Below are 18,194 nucleotides of genomic sequence, written 5' to 3'. Positions count from 1 at the left end.
GGCAAGAATACTGAAGTGGTTTGCCATTCCCTTCTCCAGTGGACCACATTTTGTCAGAACTCTCTACCATGACCCATCCATCTTGGGTGGCCTTATACGGCATGGCTCATAGTTCCATTGAGTTAGACAAGGCTGTGGTCCATGTGATCGGTTTGATTAGTTGTGAGAGTTGGACTATAAAGAAAGCTGAGTGCCGAAGAATTAATGCTTTTGAACTGTGGTGTTGGAGGAGACTTGAGACTCCCTGCGACTGCACGGAGATTAAACCAGGCAATTGTAAAGGAATCAGTCCTGAGCATTCATTGGAAGGACTGATGCTGAAGCTGCAGCTCCAGTATTTTGGCCACCTGATACAAAGAACAGACTCATTGGAAAAGACCTTGATGCTGGGAAAGATTGAAGGCAGGAGGAGAAGGGGACGACAGAGGATGAGATGGTTGGATGGCATCACCAACTTGATGGACATGAGTTTGAGCAAGCTTCTGCAGTTGGTGATGGACAGGGAAGCCTGGCGTGCTGCAGTCCATGGGGTCACAAAGAGTCAGACACAGCTGAGCAACTGAGCTGAACTGATGCTCTTGCATGTGTTCACTCACTCATTTATTTCAACATACATTGATCCCTTATTATGTGCCAGGTGCTGTTCTAGCAGTTAAAATATCCACACGAACTACTGCCAAGTTATAATGCATTTGAAATCCATACTGTTGTTGTTTAGTCAGTAAGTCCTGTCCCTCTCTTTCACAACCCTGTGGGCTGTAGCCAGCCAGGCTCCTCTGTCCATGTGATTTCCCAGGCAGGAATATTGGAGTGGGTTGCCATTTCCTTCTCCAGAGGATCCTCCCAACCCGGGGATCCTCCCAACCCAGCAATCCAACCTGTCTCCTGCATTGGCAGGCAGATGCTTTACCCCTGAGCCACCAGGGAAGCCCGAAATCCATTCTACTGTCTCTTAATATCCCAAACGGTATTGGAATCTCAACAATGCGGTGCTGTTTAATCAACCAAAACAAAAATACGTATGTGTCGAGCAGATATTAAGTGACATCTGTCCTGGTCACCTGTGGATAACATGTTGGAGACACAGACACGGAAACACAAGGTCTGTCCTCTCAAAGAATTTTCCGGCCATTAGGGAGGTAAAGCCTGAACCCAGTCTCATTAATTTCCCCAAGTGTTAAGTCCATTTCTCTAATGCGCATGTTCAGTATGCAGAAGCCACCCAGAAAAAGTGGTTCAGAGACCGCCTTGGGCACAGGGGAGGAGTTGTCCCTGGGGGGAGGAATGTTTTTGAGCTGAGGTCCCAAACCAGTGTTGGGGTGCCGGCTGTAGCAGTTGGCAGGGGGCTCCGAATTGGTGCAAACAGTCCCTGCCAAGGCGCCAAGGTGTGAGAGAGGGTGCATGTTGAGTGAGAGGCCGGGGTGGAAAAGCTGGATTATTTCTTTGGGACTGTGTCAGAATTCCACTTTTTGTATTTTGCTTTGAAATGATTTCTGAAATATCTGACAGACCATTTTTTCATGTAAGCCAACAGATATTTCAAAGCCAAACCTGACATCCTGAAATCGTCTCGACTTTTTTTCAGGGGAGTGGAGGAGGAGACATTAATGCCATCACTTTAATATTATCCTCAGACACCTGTATCATCTGCCCTCATAGCTCACATCTGAAAGGCAGACTTTCCATGTGTTTTGCACAGCGTGTCAGAGGCAAACACCCATCATCAGCTTGAACAGACTCGTAATGTGTGACCCCTGACACCCTGTGGCCATCAGCGTGCCTTTCTGCAGCTGTACTTTTGTGGTCTCTTTAAGTCCCTTACACACTGACCACCTTCAGAGGAAGGAGGAGGACGAGGACTTCTTCCCGGGTTGCCTTATCCTTGAAAGTTCCTTGGTCCACGTGTTGTAGGCCAGCACTGCAGGCTGGTCCTTTGGTTGGGCTGGTTCCCCGTCTTTGAACTCTGCTGAGGGAATCCCTGAGCCTCAGAGACTTCTGTTCACTTCTTGCCAGTAGAATCCTTGCTCAACAGTTGCTAGGCTACTGCATTCTAGAGCATCTGATTGGGGATCTCACCCGTTTTGGGTATTTTTTTTTTTCAGTCAGCTCACTGGTGACATCATTGACCCTGAGCACCTGTCAGAGCCACACTGGGGCTAGGAAGGACCAGTGTCCACCCTGAGTGTTCACAGAGGAACCCACCCCTATGCTTCACTAGTTGGTGCTGCTGAAAAGGCGCCTTTCTTCTGTGAAGGTCAAGGTTAATGGATCCTCGCCGTTTGTAGAAGGATGTCTTTGTGGGTGGTGAAGAGCATTAGAGAATGTTGTTCTGGAGGGGGCGTCGTTGCAGGGGTCCACACGACAGTAAGATGGCACCTTCACTCCACAGCGTGAACAGTCCTGTGGTGAGACCACGCATGGGGTGTGTGCTCTGCAGCCTGACCCATCCTGGGTGTTTCCTTTACTGAACTGCAAGCCTGCTGCTGCTTTGAGAAAGGGGCCCTTTGCCATGACCCAGTGCAGAGCAGCTTCTAAATCTTTGTGGTCCTCACCCAACCCATCCTGATGGCGCCCCAGGGCTCACAACTCTTCATGCTGCTCACGGGAAGCTAGCCCCTCACCAGGGTGCTGGAAGGTTGTCAGTCCACCCTTGCAGCCAAGCATCTCACTGCAGTGATGTCATTAAATTCGTGTCTGAAAGCAGGAAGAGGAGGCTCCGGGTAGAAGACTGCATGTCCTTTCTGAGGGAGCAAATATGAATTGCATTTATTGATGCCCTCTTAATTTATGATACATTAAGAAGTGTATTTTAATTTTGGGGCATACAGGCATACAGGCGGCTGGAAAATTTTGCATGAGCATAAATTTCAGAATCTGTTTTCCTGGTAGCCTTTGAGGAGTGACAGAGATTTTCAAGAACAGTGCAGCAGTCATATCTGGGTTGTACTGAGTGGTCGTGCCTGAGGGCAGGCGGCTGGCCACATACCTCTCAGAGAACCCTTTCTCCTGGGTGTTGGTGGTGTGAGCTGGAGGGGGCTAGGCAGCATTGGAGGCTTAAAGGGGTCACAGATGGGGGACAGATCAAAGTGTCTCGTGGCCAAGGGTTGAGGACCCTGCGTGTTCGTAGCCACACCAGTGGCGGCCAGTGTCACTCAAGAACACGCCGTGGGCCAGGTCACATGCTCCGTGCCAGGCCTTTTACCTCGTGGTGTCTCCATGACAACCCTGGGAGCTCAGGGTTAGAGTTCTCCCGATTTGGGGCTCAGAAGATTGGTTCCTTCCCCGAGTGACAGCGTTATGATTTGAGCGCGAGCCATCTGGCGTCTCCACCCACGGTGCAGCTCTGGCTCTTCCGCTCTGTGGCCTCCCAAGGAGGGAAAGCGTGCGTCCATGCCCGTCCCCCATCCCTCTGCTGCACGGTTGGGAAGTGCCACGTCCGGCGCTGGGAGGTGGTGGGACAGAGAGCTTGCGGTCACTTAATGGCTGTGGCTCGAAAGCCAGAGTGACCTCTGGCTCACAGTAGGGCTCATTGGGCTGCCTCGGTGATGGGGACGGACTGCGCAGACAGGCTGAGGGACCAGGACACCATTCTGCTTCTCTGGTAAGAGACTTGGCTCTTCACGTGAAAGGACCACTCCTGGCTGCTCCCCCCAGCCCTCATTTTTCTCTTCTCCCACAGCTCTTAGCAGTCATCCTTCTTCTGTCCTCCCCACTGTGGCTCTTGGTTATATATAGTCCCTGTCACCTTGGAGGTGACAGAGAAAAACAGAGATTAGGTGGGGGGCCAGTATGACTTCCAAGATGACAGAGTGACCCAAAGCGCAAGGAACGTGCTAACCAGCCCCACGTCAGCTGAAATGCATTTACCCAAATTCACCCAAATTTTGGGTGACATCTTGTGTCTGCTCTGTCATCTGACTCCTACGTCCAAACCCCGCCCCCTGCCGCCAACCCCCCGCCCCGCTTCCTCTCGACTAAAGCCCCCAGCTGGTGGCCAGCACTCTGTAAAGTGAGAGGCCCCTGGTTAAGGCAATAGCCCTCAGTTTAAGAAGCACAGTTTTCACCAGGGCATGGAACTACAAACCCAGCCACCCGCGGACACACGGCCTGGACCACGCATCCCCGCAGGCCAAGCGGCCGCGGAGTGTGCAGGCCAGGGTCCCCCTGCGCTGGCCAGGGCTGGCCGCCACTGGCAAGTCCTTCCTCTCTGGCCCACCTTTTCTACACTCCATAATAAGTCCCCCTTCTGTTTCCACTTGTCATTACATCACCCTTCATTCCAGCAAACTCTCGTCATGTGTTATTTCTAAGCCTACATATTATTAGCATTCAAGGCTGGCAGTCCTCTGATGCCGTGTAGGAAGGCACCCTAATCTCACCCGCAGTGTGTTTCCAGGTCCCGCTGTGGGACGACCGGGTTCTGGAAAGAATTAGTGCCCCCTCCCTTCCACATACCCCTGGAACTTGAGTAAGAGGAGAGCATGCCTCAGACCAACGCCCGCCCACAGCCTGCACACTAGGACAACACAGGCGGTGTTCCTCTTTCTCGTTCCCCTTCTGGCACACAGTTTGGCTTCTCTGGTGGCCCAGCAGTAAAGAGTCCACCTGCCAATTCAGGAGACGTGAGTTCAGTTACCTTGGGTCAGGAAGATCCCCTGGAGAAGGGAATGGCAACCCACTCCAGTGTCCTTGCCTGGGAAATGCCATGGACAGAGGAGCCTGGCGGGCTACAGTACATGGGGTCATAAAGAGTCAGACATGTCTGAGGAATCACAAAAGCACGTGGTTTACTTATTTTTGGTTTTGTCTGTTTTCATCCGCCGCACCCCCAACACACACACACACGGACACACACAAATAGCAACTCAGTGAGGCCAGTGATTTGTCTGTTTGGCTTACTGCTGATATAACCAGTGCCTAAAATGATGTCTGGTGCCCTGGACATGTTCTGTCGATGTTTGTGAAATAAATCAGAAGCCAAGAGAGAGAGAACCCAGAGGGTATCGGCACTGTTTCTGCTTTCCCAACCACACTGGCAGTGGGGACCTTCTGTTTCATTTGTGGATTAAACACTGATCAAGCGACTCCATGTGAATGTGTGTAAAGAATCTACATGCCCAACAGCGCTAACGGTGGCACTGGTGGCTCTTGTTAGGACTGTAGTGGCAGGAGCAGCGGGACTTGCTGGATCCAGGTGCCCCATGGGCATACATGGTGCGTCCTGGGGAGGAGAGGACCCCAGTGGGGAGGCTCTGAATGCCTAGTTCATGCTATCCAGGGGTCCTTGTTAGCACTGTTTATAGAGGGTGCTCAGTTGCCCTGATCTTTGCTCCAAATACCTCTTGCCTGAGAATTGAAGGGCAGCTTTTCTTCACTTGGATGCTTCAGGACATCTCTGGCAAATCAGAAAATACTTTAAAATAATAGAAGGTGTGTGTGTGTCAGTCACTCAGTCGTGTCTGACTCTTTGTGATCTCATAGACTGTAATTATAAGATATGTGAATGTAAAAAGGCGTTTGGTCTCCGAGAAGGTTTCTTAATGGCGACAGCTATTTCAAGTGGGACCTCAGCCCATTCAGACTAAGGTGCGAGGTGCAGCCCAAGACCGTAGGTGCCAGAGAGCTGCGCCTTCGCACTGTGCTTTCAGCACTCAACCAGTAAAGCAAAATTGTCCTCATGGGATGCTCATATTTTCCCAAATAATTCGAGACAAATTATTGTTTCTGCTGATGGTGTCTTTACTGAAGAATCTTAGTTACAAGTAAGAGGAAATGACTCTGGCTCCTTTAGGTTAAAGAACAAGTGATTTATTTGAATGACATTGGGTCACCTGTGAGACTCTTTAAGTGTTGGTGGGGCCAGACAAGTCTCAGGAAGAGTTGGAAGACAGTGGCCTACATGTGTGGTGCACCCTTCTGGAGTGTCCCCTGGACTGTGGCTGAGCCCCACCTCTGTCCAACTAAACTCACAAAGTTCCTGGAGAAGCAAGCCTGGTTGTCTTCATATGGGCTTCACTGCTAGACCTGCCAGCTGTGACTGTAGGGACAGGGTCAAGTTGAACAGACATGGCCGCTGCCTCCTCCCCTGCCAGAGGTGTGTTCTTTCGAGGTTTGGGACTCTGAGACTCAGTTCAGATCTGCCACCCAGTAGCCTTTTGCATCTTGGTCAGATGATTTGCTTTAAACAAAACAGAACAGACGGGTAGGCGTCTGGTGTGTTGAGAAAGCCTGCTGCAGGTGGCCAGTCCTCCCTGCCTGTCTCTACCTGAGCCAGAACTTTGGCCTGAGCGCCTTCCTGTCACCTTGCTCATCGTCCCTAATTAACCCCAGGTGATGTTTCCCGGCCCACAGGGCCCAAACGAAGGGGTGAGTAACGGTGAATCCACAGCCTGGCCGGAGCCATCCAGAAATCATCCGACACTTCGTCAAGAGGGAACTGTCAGAACAAGATATCCATAACCAAGCTCCTGACGGCTGTGCTTGGAGACACTTGAATTTCGGCCAGACTCCAGCCAGAGTTCCATTCCCAGGGGTGACGTGCAGCACGGTGAGGGGATATTGCTCAGCAGATATTGACGCGTCAGGGAATTGGCATTCAATTACTGACTTGACAACTCATCATAAGCTGCCTTGGACAGCTGATATGAAGGATTACCTAGTCACAATTGGATCCTGTGGTTGAATTGCGGCGATCGCCAGGCCGAACTTATTTCAGGGAAGGGAAATGAATGACACTTTAAGAACACAGATGGAGACTAGCAACCAGTCAGCACTCTCTGTGCAGGAAGCAACACTAATGGCTGGGTTTTCACACGCTTCCTCCAAGGAATGGTGTCTTCTGTGGGATGTTTTGTTTTTGTTTTGGGGAGGTGGGGATGGGTTTGATTTTCCACCTCTCCCATGAGGCTTGTAAAAAGACGACCCATATCTTCACTCCATCGCACCTGGCCCACGGTAGGCACTCGGTACATTGTATGGAGTATGGTTCTGGTGTGGGTCAGCCTTCGGTCAGGGCACTTGACCAGTATGTCTGGCCGCTCCATCAGAGCCTCGTTTGCCCTGGGCCAGTGCAGTGACCTCTCAGGTCCTCACGTTGGGGCTCCGTGGGCCAAGGGTCAACTCGCCAGCCGGCGGCTGTGACAGGGCCGCCTGACGTCCACCAAGACCCTGGTTCCTAGAGCCCAGACACCCGGAGCCTGCCTTTCGCTCGGCCTCGGTCCAGCTCCTCTGCCCCGTCTCGTGCAGTCTTAATTCCTTTTAATTTCCTGTTTCTAGGCAAGTCCTTTTTTCCTCGCCTCTCACCCCCAACCCCTTCCAGGTCACCCTCCCTGCTTCCTGCTGAGAACCACGCTGTCTCTGGCCCCCAGATGTTCCCCGCACCACCCTCCCCTCACTCAGTCTGCAGAGTTGCTTCCTGGTGAGTTTTTCTGTTTACACAGAGGAGGACTTCCTGTCCACATTGAAACAGGGTGCCCGCTGGGGCGGGGGTGAGTGCTCCCCATGTGATGGACTGTCAGAGCACAGGGGTGAGTAGCCAGCATCACATCAGCACAGATCCAGCCCAGCCATACTCGGGGACACCCGGCTCGTCCCTCCAGAGACTCACTCCAAAGAAGACCCCAGAGCCTCCACCTCAGGGAGCTGGCACCTTCCAGAATGGAGTCAGTACCAGCATGTGCCAGCCCCTGCCCCCAAGGTGGGGGGACTTGGAATGTCACGTGACCCTCCCACAGCCTGGGGACACGTGTGTCACCTGTCGGCCCCAGGGACCAGAGGGGTGGGGCAGCCGGCTCACACAGGCCAGCACGGGGCCAAGCTGGGCTCTGCAGGTCCTCCCCGTGCTCTGCACCAGGAGCCTAAGCTGAGACCTTCTCTGAGGTCAGACACTCATCCGGTCGGTGTGACGTGAAGCCACGGGAACGTTAAGATCTGTGTGATTCCAGTTTTCTTTATTTTCAGTCAGAACCAAAGCATAGGCACTTTCCAAGCCCGTTCTTTGCCTTCAGATGTGTTTCTTGGTATTTCTAGAGGGGCTGTGCCATCACTTCTGGTTCCCAAGCCCCGTCTTTTCACTCCTTCACCCCCTGGACCTCCGCCGGCCACCAGGCCACCTCCTCCCCACCTGACGCTCCATCCCAGCCGGTCCTGTGACTGCTCCTGCCCTCCTGGGCTCTCAGAAGGGCCACATGAGGCGGATCGCCCCGAGCCCCCACTTTCTCACTGAGAAACGGGGGAAAGTTATTGCTCTGTCAGCTCATTGCCCAAAGGTGAGAATGCGACTGGGGTGTGAGCACTGGAGAGCTTTCAGAGCACGTGTGCCCCGCGGCAGAACGGGAGCCCTGACGTTGGTACTTCTCGTCTCGCCGTCTTTGTCACGGCTGCCGCCATCGCGAGTGGCCCCCGAGTCCCACTCTGCCCATCCTCCCTTCTGGTCGGACGCATCCCGATGCCAGGCACACCTGCCCGGTGCCCTTTAGCTTTGCTTTTCCGTCTCCCTCTGCCGTCTGCAGCTGCGTCCTCAGCACGCCCCTGCCCTGCCCTTCCCCAAAGGGCTTTCCCATTTCGCTTTTCCACGGCTTCTCTCACCTGGTGTCCACTTGGCTGGGCTCTGCCTGCTTTCTGACCTCATCCAGCGCCTCGCCTGGCACAGCTGCCCTTCCTGCGGCTAATAACCGACATGGATGCTGCCAGATATTCCACTCTGAGCATCCAGCCTTTCCTGGATGCCCGTCATCACCGCTGGGCCTCGGCTACGATCGGGCTGCTGCTCAGCTAAATGCCACCCAGGTGTTGCCCTGTTTTTGCGCCTCTTCCTTCCCCTCTGGAGTGAGTGACGTTTGATTCCTGTCGTTAAGCCAAGAGGCCGCTCGCTCATCTGCCATACACAAGGCACCGTTCTCGGGCCGTGGGTCACACAAGGAGTCGAGATGACTGTCATCATAGCTGCCATTTATGGAGTGCCAGTTATGATCTCGAGGTTTTATACACTTCCTTTTATTGAATCCTTACAGCAAGCCTATGAAGTCGATACTTTTAGGCTGTTCTGCAGGTGGTGGACCTGAACTCGGTGTCAAGTCACTTTCCCAGCATTTCATGCTGGAAAGTGGGCGTGCTGGAAGTCGGGTCTCCCTGGCTCCCCAAAGCAGTGCCCCTTCCGCACACGGTCCCTGCTTTTGGAGAGCCTGTGACCTGGGGAAAGAGGTGTTAACAAGTAAGATAAGAATTGAAAGATGGAGGCCAGTCAGTGGAGAGCAGTGGTCTGGCTCTGAGTGCGTCTCTGACTTCAGGGAGGTGGGGGTCTCTGTGGGTGGAGAGATCTTCGTGGAGAAGTGGAATCCAGGCTGGGGTGAGAAAGGGCGTGCACGCAGAGGGGCAGGAGGGTGAGGAGGAGGGATGGGAGGTCTGGTGAGGAGATGCGGGGAGCCCGTGAGAGCCTCGGAGGAAGGTCCCCCCAGCAGAGAAAGGGAAGTGCCAGGACAGAACAAAACCAAACTCAGCACATCAGAAGTGACTTTGGAACAGTATTCTGATGAAAGCACAGTTTGGGGAGAATTCAGATAGGGGACTGAGGTGTGAAACAGATTCAGGAGCAGGCAGGCCAGTCTTCCCACTGTGTCTGGACAGACCCAGGCCCCCATGGTGGTTTCTTCCAGCCCGGCCGAGCTGCCAGGTGGGTCGGAGGAAGGCGGCTTGTGCCCACACCTCGTGGCCAATGAGGAAGGCAGACACAGCTCCTTAGTGGGCAGGTCTGGGCCAAGGGGTGAGCTCGAGGGGAACTGCCACGCTTCAGCCCTTCAGCCTGAAAATCAGAATGTCAATACGTTCACCGACTCTGTACTGTGTCTACTCTTTTCATAGCTTATTTGCCTAGTAACAGGATTAAAGAGGATATTTACATGAACTTTTGAAAACAAATATCCAGTTTTGTCTTTCCTCCTGCTTATTCCTCACCCCCAACTCAGGAGGCTGCTGCTGCGAAAAAAAAAAAAAAGCCTGTTTGATCAGTGAGAACCCACTGGTTAATACATAAGCAAATGTCACCTATTGGGGGAGGGGACAACTAGAGGAGTCCTCCATAAATGTCCTCTGTGAATCTTCAGCGGCTGCGTGAGGGCTGTTTGAGGCCTGATCCTTCCCGCGAGAAGAACAAAGCAAATCGGATAAGGTTCGTTTTGGTTCCAACCAACCAACCACAGCCGGCAGCCAGTATGGCTTTCTTTGTGATGAGCAGAACCAGATAAAAAGACTTGCAGATAAAGTTGGCCTTTGCACCCCGCCCGCACCTGCTGCATGTCTCCCCTCCATTCCCCAATCCTCTCCCCTCCAGTGGCTCCCCGCCCCCATGCTGATCACTTGGGTTTTCTTGCAGTTTCCTAAGAGGCACATGTGTGCCCTGTCGCTCAGTCATATCTGATTCTTTGGCAACCCCATGGACTGTAAGCCCACCGGGCTCCTCTGTCCATGGGATTTCCTAGGCGAGAATGCTGGGGTGGGTTGTCACTTCCTCCTCCAGGGAATCGTCCCTACCCAGGGATCAAACCCGCATTGGCAGGCGGATTCTTGACCACTGAGCCACCCGAGAAGCCCTTCCTAAGGGGAGAACTGACCAGCCCAAGGGCCTGCTCCCGCTCTCTCAAGAAAAGCCAGACTTCACACCCCGCCTGTCCTCGTCCTCCCCATCAGTAAGCACTCGGAGCCATTGCCCCACTGTGGCAGAGGTGTTGGCCTCACAGCTGCCATAGTTTGCTGGTTTCCACTGTTTCACTGGAAAAAAACCATGGCCTCTGAATCCCGATGAACAATCTCCAGCAAACACAGCACTGTTCCTGAGAGACCGTGTTTCATATCCTTTCCCCGTCTGCAAAGGACTTTTTCTCACATCTTTTTGGTAATTGCCATGAGCTGGACTTGTAAATATTAGATGTGGTTGAGTAATACTCATCTGATGAACTGACCAGAGGAAACGGACGTTTTTTTTCCACTCTTGGAATTCTGGCACCCCAGGCCTGCCCCCCAAAAAGGGGCACTTGGGGATTGGAAGGGACAGTCTGCCTCTCCCGGTGCCAGCAGGCCCCGCGCGGGGCGGGGTGACGTGTGGGCAAAGGCTCCCGGCGCCCGCAGCCTTGCCAGGTGTTCCTGTGCCGGGCTCAGGGGCAAAGAGCGTTCATTGTTTTGGAAATTGGCAGGTTCCCAGAAGTTCCACTGTCTTTCCTCGGTCTGAAATGTCAAACATTTCCTCAGCGGGGTGGGGGATGGATGACGGGACCCCCTGAGGTTCGAGCCCTGCTCTGAGGCAAGAGAAGGGAGTTCTGTCTCTCACATGTGGCTGAACGCTGTTCCCGTCCTCCCAGTGGCCAGTGGCAGCTCAGCCTCTCTCATCCTCTGAACTGGATCCTCCTTCCTACATCTGAAGTGTTGGGGGCTCCCCCCTGCCTTTGTCTTTAAGAAATAGCAGCCTCCTTAAGGTTCTGCATGGTGGTGGTGGCGGCAGCAGCGAGTTTTCTAATGATGCCTTTTGGTGATACTTCTTGACATTTCTGTAGATGAAACATGTCTGGGATTTGCTTCCAAAAAAGGCGCCAGGGGAGGGTACAGGTGAGAGATGCACCGGGGGAGGGTATAGGTGAACCCAGGTGGGCCTCAGGTTGACCCTTGTTAAAGCCAAGTGAAGAGTTCATCACAGTTCCATGGACTTCTCTGTCTATTCTTATGTTTGCTTCCATTTTCCCACTATAAAAAATTATAAGAAGGAAGAAAGGGGGAAAAAGGAAGAAACTCTTTATCTCGATTTTTCAGCCCAAAGACCTCTGGGCCTCTCTCTCTGATGAACCCTGTGCTGTATCTGGGATCAGGATTTCCCCCGGACAGGCCCCCACTGGTGCAGGAAAAGGGCAAGAGCATGGCCAAGGGGTCCCTGCCCCCTGATTCCAGTCGCAGCTCTTTCTCTCACCAGCTTTGGGGCCTTGGGTGACAGAGTAAGCCTCCCAGAACCTCAGCCTCCTCATAGAAACTAGAGATGAGAATTACCTATTGCTGAGACTCAAGCGAGGCCACCTGGCCCACATGAATAATCCATGCACGCCATGGCCTAGCTCTCCCTGGCTTTTCAGAGACCCTCAATTTCTCTTTCTGAAACAACCTTCAGAGGAGAGAGACTCTATTCAAGGAAGGTGCCAGAGTTGTGTCCGCATTCCAGAAAAGCCCGAGTCCTTGAAGAGAATGCATTGCGGCGATAAGGTTTGCAAATGTCTACTCTTCGACCCCAAAGAATCCACGAGGCCGCAGTTGGCTTATCACTGTCACTCGCCACCTTAGAATGACTTCCTCCATCGACCCTGGGTGCACCCCAGTTTACGTAAGCCTGGAAGCCTCATATCCGGAGGAGCCCTGTTTTGCTCTGAAAGGGTTGGACATGTCAGCATCTTATTTGTCATTGCTCTCCAAGTCCCCCTTTTCATCTTTGGATTAGAACCCAGTGTATCGCGTCTTATCGAGTTGCCATCTATGATGTCAGCCGGTGAAGCCCATTTTCTTTCTTCACGGGCCTTGGGGAACCTTGTCGCTCCTGTCCTGTGGCCCCATCTGTAGAACCCGGCTTCTGTGAGAGAATAAGTGGCAGCTGACAGAGGAATCGCTGTGTTGGTGATGGTTCTGACGGCTCCCGCCCCCTGCTCCCACCGCGCTGTGAACCGTCTCCAAGGCCCCGGGGACAGGCTCTCCTCCACCCTCCTGGTGTGGCTGCAGGGTTTACAATTGGGGTCGAGCATCTTTGGGAGTTTGTCTCTTGGCCTCCTTGACACATCTTCCCAGCTCCTCTCTCCCTGTTGTCTGTCCCTTCAGTGTCCTTCTCATTGGCTCTTCTTGTTCCTTCCAGATACTCAATGCATTTATTCCTTTTTTAAAAAAATATTTAGTTGTTCTTCAGTTGCTCAGTCATGTCCAACTCTTTGCAACGCTGTGGACTGCAGCACTCCAGGCTTCTCTGCCCTTCACCGTCTCTCAGAGTTTGCTCAAATTCATGTCTGTTGAGTTGATGCCATCCAACTATCTCATCCTTTGTCACCCCTTCTTCTCCTGCCCTCAGTCTTTCCCAGCATCAGAGTCTTTTCCAATGAGTCGGCTCTTTGCGTCAGGTGGCCAAAGTATTGGAGCTTCAGCTTCAGGATCAGTCCTTCCAATGAATATTCGGGGTTGATTTCCTTTAGGGTGGATTGATTTGATCTTCTTGCAGTCCAAGGGACTTTCAGGAGTCCTCTCCAGCACCACAGTGCGAAAGCATCAATTCTTCAGTGCTTAGCCTTCTTTATGGTCCAGCTCTCACATCCATACATGACTACTGGAAAACCATAGCTTTGACCAGACAGACCTTTGTCAGTAAAGTGATGTCTCTGCTTTTTAATATGCTGTTTAGGTTTGTCATAGCTTGTCTTCCCAGAAGCAAGTGTCTTTTAGTTTCGTGGAAATATCTTATTTATTTGTCTGTGCTGGGTCTTCACTGTGGCATGTGGGATCTTTAGTAGTGGCCTGTGGGATCTAGTTCCCTCACCTGGCATTGAACCCAGGCCGCCTGCATTGGGAGCGCAGAGTCCTAGCCACCAGACCACCAGGGAGGTCCCCATTTATTCATTTATAGAAAGAAGAACATCTCGTGCTTCTTTCGTGTGCCAGGCCCTGCTCCAGGCACTGGGGACGTGGTGGAGAACCCACTGGGCAAAGGCCCTGCCATGGATGCTCCTGTGGTGATAGCAGAGGCAAAGAGGAACTAACCAAGGACCTAAATCAAAGTTTAAGAAGGTTCACTGCAGAGACAGGGGACAAGGTCCATTGCAGGTCACGGAGTAGTTCCTCAAAGCCCAGAAACTGATGCTGCGTTTGGGAAGATGAGCAGGATTCACTAGGCCAGGGGTGCCGGGAGAGAGTGCCTTCAGGACAGCAGGGGTCCAGGCCGGGAGGCAGGGCACAGGGCCCGTGGGAGGACCTGGAGGCCAGGGTGGCCTGAGGACAGGTACAGGGTGTGGCTTCAGGGGTCCCAGGGCCTTCAAACACCATGAAGTGTGTGGATTTTAAGCCATTAGACGGTTTCGAGCCGGGAAGCAGCCTGATCTGATTTCCATTCCGTTCCCTCAAGGGGAAGGGATCAGGTAAAGGCAGCAGCGACCCAAGCAGGAGGCGCTGGTGCCGGCAGACGCCCGAGGCCGCTCCCCTTGGACCGCAGGCTTCATGCGTGGGAACTCAGACCAGATGTGTGCTGTCTCCTTCCCAGCCTGTTGCTGTTCTTGACTCCTTGGTCCTCATCACTTGTTCTGCTTTTCCCATAATCACCCGGATTTAAAAATTCAGGGCCATTTGTGAGCCTCTCCTCTGGGCCATCGCAGCCTCAGTCCGGACTGGAGCCACAGGGGCAGCTCTCAGGCCCACGTGGCCTCCCAGCTCCGATCCTGGATGAGTGTTGGTGGCATGGCTTCTTCCTCAGCTACCACTCAGCCCATTTTCTCCTCCTTCCTCAAAAAATGCAGTCTTCCCCCGTTATCTTCAGGAAGAGCCCGGGCTTGGGAGGGTCAGAAATTGTCCTGCCACTTCCCATCGGTCTGTCTGCTTCCTCCATTTCCATTATTTTTTAAGGAAAGATATTACACAATATAAACCTTTTCCCCAGCCAAGTAGTAGTGGGATTCCTGCCCAAGTGGAGGCTTTGATCAACCTGAAGATGTTTCTGGAGGGAGAAATGAATGAAAAAATGTGTTTTCTTCTGGTTCTGGCAAGATGAACTGAGATAATAGTCACACATACGTACATGCGTACACACACCCACCCACCCTTGCTACAAGCATCTTGAAATGCTAGATGAACTATCATACCACCCCCTCGAGTGTTAATGGATGGCTGCGTTTATTAATACAAGGAAGAAAGGAAATGCACAGACGAAAGATGTGGGGAGAGAACCAGAGCCCAGCCCCTGAGGTCATCGTTGGCCGCAGTGACACAGAGCAGGGTTCCGCAGATACTGGAAAAGGCCAGACAGTAAACGCGCTGGGCTTTGCAGACCCCAGACAGTGTATCACATCTCCTGTTTCTTTTTTGACAACCCTTTCAGAATATGAAAACCACTCTTAGCTCATGGGTTGTACAAAAACAGGCCACAAGCCAGATACGGCCCATGGGTCACAGTTTGCAGACCCCTGACGTAGAGCCTTGGGTTTTATGAAGACAGGAGGAAAAAAAATCATAGGTCCTCAAGAGGAGGTGCTCTTCTCTTGGTTCACTGGAGAAAGAAGGCGTGTGAGAAAAAGTGCACCCACTGTCACAGGGAGGTGACACGTGGAAGCTTGCCGTGAACGTTTTACTCCTTGCTCAGTATTTAAGCCCATGAGCATGGTGTGCTTACTTGGGTTGGGTTTAAAATTTACCCAGCCTGAATTACATCGAACCCTGGGCACCTGTGCATAGAATTCAGGGAGTCCATGAACTTGGATGAGAAATCTACATTCTTATCTTCACAAACCTCTGATTGAGCTTTGGCATTTCTTTTCTTCAATTAAGAAAGTAGGCAGCAAACCACAGCAGGGCTAATCGTGCTTGCGATATTGTCACTCACAGAAATCACAAATGTTTTCACACCAAAATATAGTACATGTATCCTTGTCAGAGGAACCTGATGGGCTGCAGTCCATGGGGTCTCATGAGTCGGACACAACTTAGCAACTAAAACCACCACCACCATCATTGTCTCAGAATTTTTAAGAAGTGCATTTCGATAAGCTTGTTTCAGCAAAATTGGAAATCTTAAAATCACTTCTAAATAATCATTGGGCCAAAGAAGACATTGTTGAAAAATTTTAAATATTTAGAATTTAGAGGGAATTCCCTGGTGGTTCAGTGATTAAGACTCCGTGTCTCCACTGCAGGGGACATGGTTTTGAGCTCTGCCTGGAGAACTAAGATCCCACATGCCACACAGGGCAGCAAATAAATAAATAATATAACTTAGAAAGTAGCAACAATGAAACTATTTTATATCAAAACTTGTAGGTTTAGAGTGGTACTATTTAGAGGAAAGTGGAAAATGAATTAACTTTCAAGTAAAGAAGTTCAAGGAAAAAAAAACAACAAACTAAATCCAAAGAAAGTCTGAATTGTAGGATTAATAAAAGTAAATGGAGAAATTAATAAATGAGAAGTGATCAGCAAAGTCAAACTTGTTCTCAGAAAAGGTTCATAAAAAGGCTCACTTGTGGCAAGGTTGGGGGAAAAAAGTGCACAACCAGGTGATGTGAGAAATGAAAAGGACTGAGGCAGATGTGCTAAAATTATTGGAGAATCCAATGAATAGCTTTATGCCAGTAATTTTGGATACTCAGGAAAAAATGGGCAATCTCCCCAAAAAATATAACTTAACAACACCAACTCAAGAAGAAAGCAGAATTCCCCATGTGGGGAGCTGTCCAAGTGTGGCATGAGTGTTGAAAGCACATTGAGCAGCTATTCAGTCATTCATCAGTCCAACGGTTGTGCATGGAAATAAATGGCAGCAAATAAAATAATCAGAGCTCCACACAGTATGTCCGTTTCGCCCACTGGGACTTGCTACAATGATGGCGATGTCTGTCCTGCATTGTCTTTGTCCAGTAGAGTATCCATCGGCCACATGTGGCTCTTTAGCTCCTGAACCCAGATGTGGCCAGTGGTTATCTAGCTAATAAGATCAAGAACACGTTAGCGGCTTCCTACAAGAGAAGAAGTTGCTGAACCCTCGGAACCCTGACCTTTGCCAAAACAGCTCCTCAGCCTGTGGTGGGCAGTCCTGGTGGGCCAAACGGCCACGTGACCCCCAACACCCCAATAGTTTGTAGAGCATGTTCTCTGTCTCATCTCCTCTGCTCCTCACTCCCCTCTTGGAGCCTCAGTGGCTCAGGGGTCCTTCATTTCTCAGTGCTTGCTCTGTCACAGCCGTGCCGTGTCTCTGGCATGCTGCCTCCATGCTGGCCTCCAGGGTGAAGGAAGCACCGATTGCCCACCGGAGAAGTCAGCATGGAAGTTGGTGAGGGCATCGGGTAAATGGGCCGAGTCCTCCTGGCCCCTCGCTCTTCATCTGCATTGAAGGAATGGGCAGTGGTAGGTCCAGACGTGTGAACCAAGGGAGGCAGGGTGGCCTTGGCTGGATGCAGGGAGCAGGCTGGCCGGGAGTACACTGTGGTCCCAGCCAAAAAGTTGAAGCAAAACTAGAGAATATTAATATTAAAAAGAAAAGTAAAGCAAAGGTCCCTCTCTCAGAATTCTTTCCAGATGAAAGACATAAGTTTCTTCAGCCCAAGAAGAAAAGGACAAGCCGTGTGGATGGGGAGAAAATGGATTCTAGAATCAGTATTTCTTTGTGAACTCTAAAGCCCTTTGCTTTATCACACCCTCATTAATGAGGACACAAAACATGGCCAGGTTGCACACAGAAGCCAGAGCAAGGGGGGCTGAGTGGGGAGGCCCCACCCGCTCAGGAGCACGGGCACTTTGCTGGCACAACTCTTCAAGTGGCGAGATGGCAGCCCTTTGGGGTCCCTGGAGCCCCTCCCTCCTGCCTGCGAAGCCAGAGGCTGCTGACACCCCTGGCACACCCTGGGGCTCCCTGGAGAACTGCCCCGCTGTCTCAGAAGATACTTCACGGGAGAGGCAAGCCTCTGCTAGTGGAAAGCATTACAGAGGGTCTTGTATGCTTCTGTTTTTCAGGGATGATAATGGTGATTTTACTGCTGCTCGTGGCCATCGTGGTAGTTGCAGTCTGGCCTACCAACTAGTGGCCTTCAAGGGACCACCAACCAGGACACCTGCCAGTGATGGAGTAAAGCCGAGCATCCTCTTGGTACCCGAAAGCCGCTCTCAATAAATTCCCCCAAAGTTCTGACCTCGCCGTGCGTTGCTTCAGCAGAAACAAACCGGGTGGTGCCTCTGCTGAGGTATCGAGCAGGATGGCTCTTTGGGGTTCTGCCTTGGTGATTGGGGTGCTAGCCCAAGGTCCCTCAGCGGTCACTGCCCCTTGGCTGCCAGTAGATTCCGGCCACCCCTTCAGTGTCCCGGGCCACCTATGGGATGATGCTGAATTCCAACTGAATTCTTGGCAGTTTGCAACCTGGAGTGTCTGGTCTGCTCTGGGCAGTCACATGGCCACACGGGAGGCCAGCGAGCAGCCACGGCCACGTGTGTCT

General features: G+C 51.9%; 1 protein-coding gene across 1 annotated transcript in view; it reads left to right on the top strand.

Annotated features, from left to right (window-relative positions):
* STX8 (syntaxin 8) overlaps nucleotides 1-17,867 on the top strand; it is a 199,445-nt gene extending 181,578 nt beyond the window's left edge. The window contains exon 8 of the mRNA XM_068978553.1: nucleotides 17,719-17,867. Coding sequence (XP_068834654.1) covers nucleotides 17,719-17,786 — 68 coding nt within the window. The 3' untranslated portion in view covers nucleotides 17,787-17,867. The remainder of the gene's footprint in view (nucleotides 1-17,718) is intronic.
* The last annotated feature ends 327 nt before the right edge of the window (nucleotides 17,868-18,194 follow it).

This window comes from Capricornis sumatraensis, chromosome 8 (assembly GCF_032405125.1).
Source record: "Capricornis sumatraensis isolate serow.1 chromosome 8, serow.2, whole genome shotgun sequence".
NCBI lineage: Eukaryota > Metazoa > Chordata > Mammalia > Artiodactyla > Bovidae > Capricornis > Capricornis sumatraensis.
The sequence above is the reverse complement of the archived record's forward strand: the minus strand, read 5'-3'. Positions and strand labels throughout refer to the sequence as shown.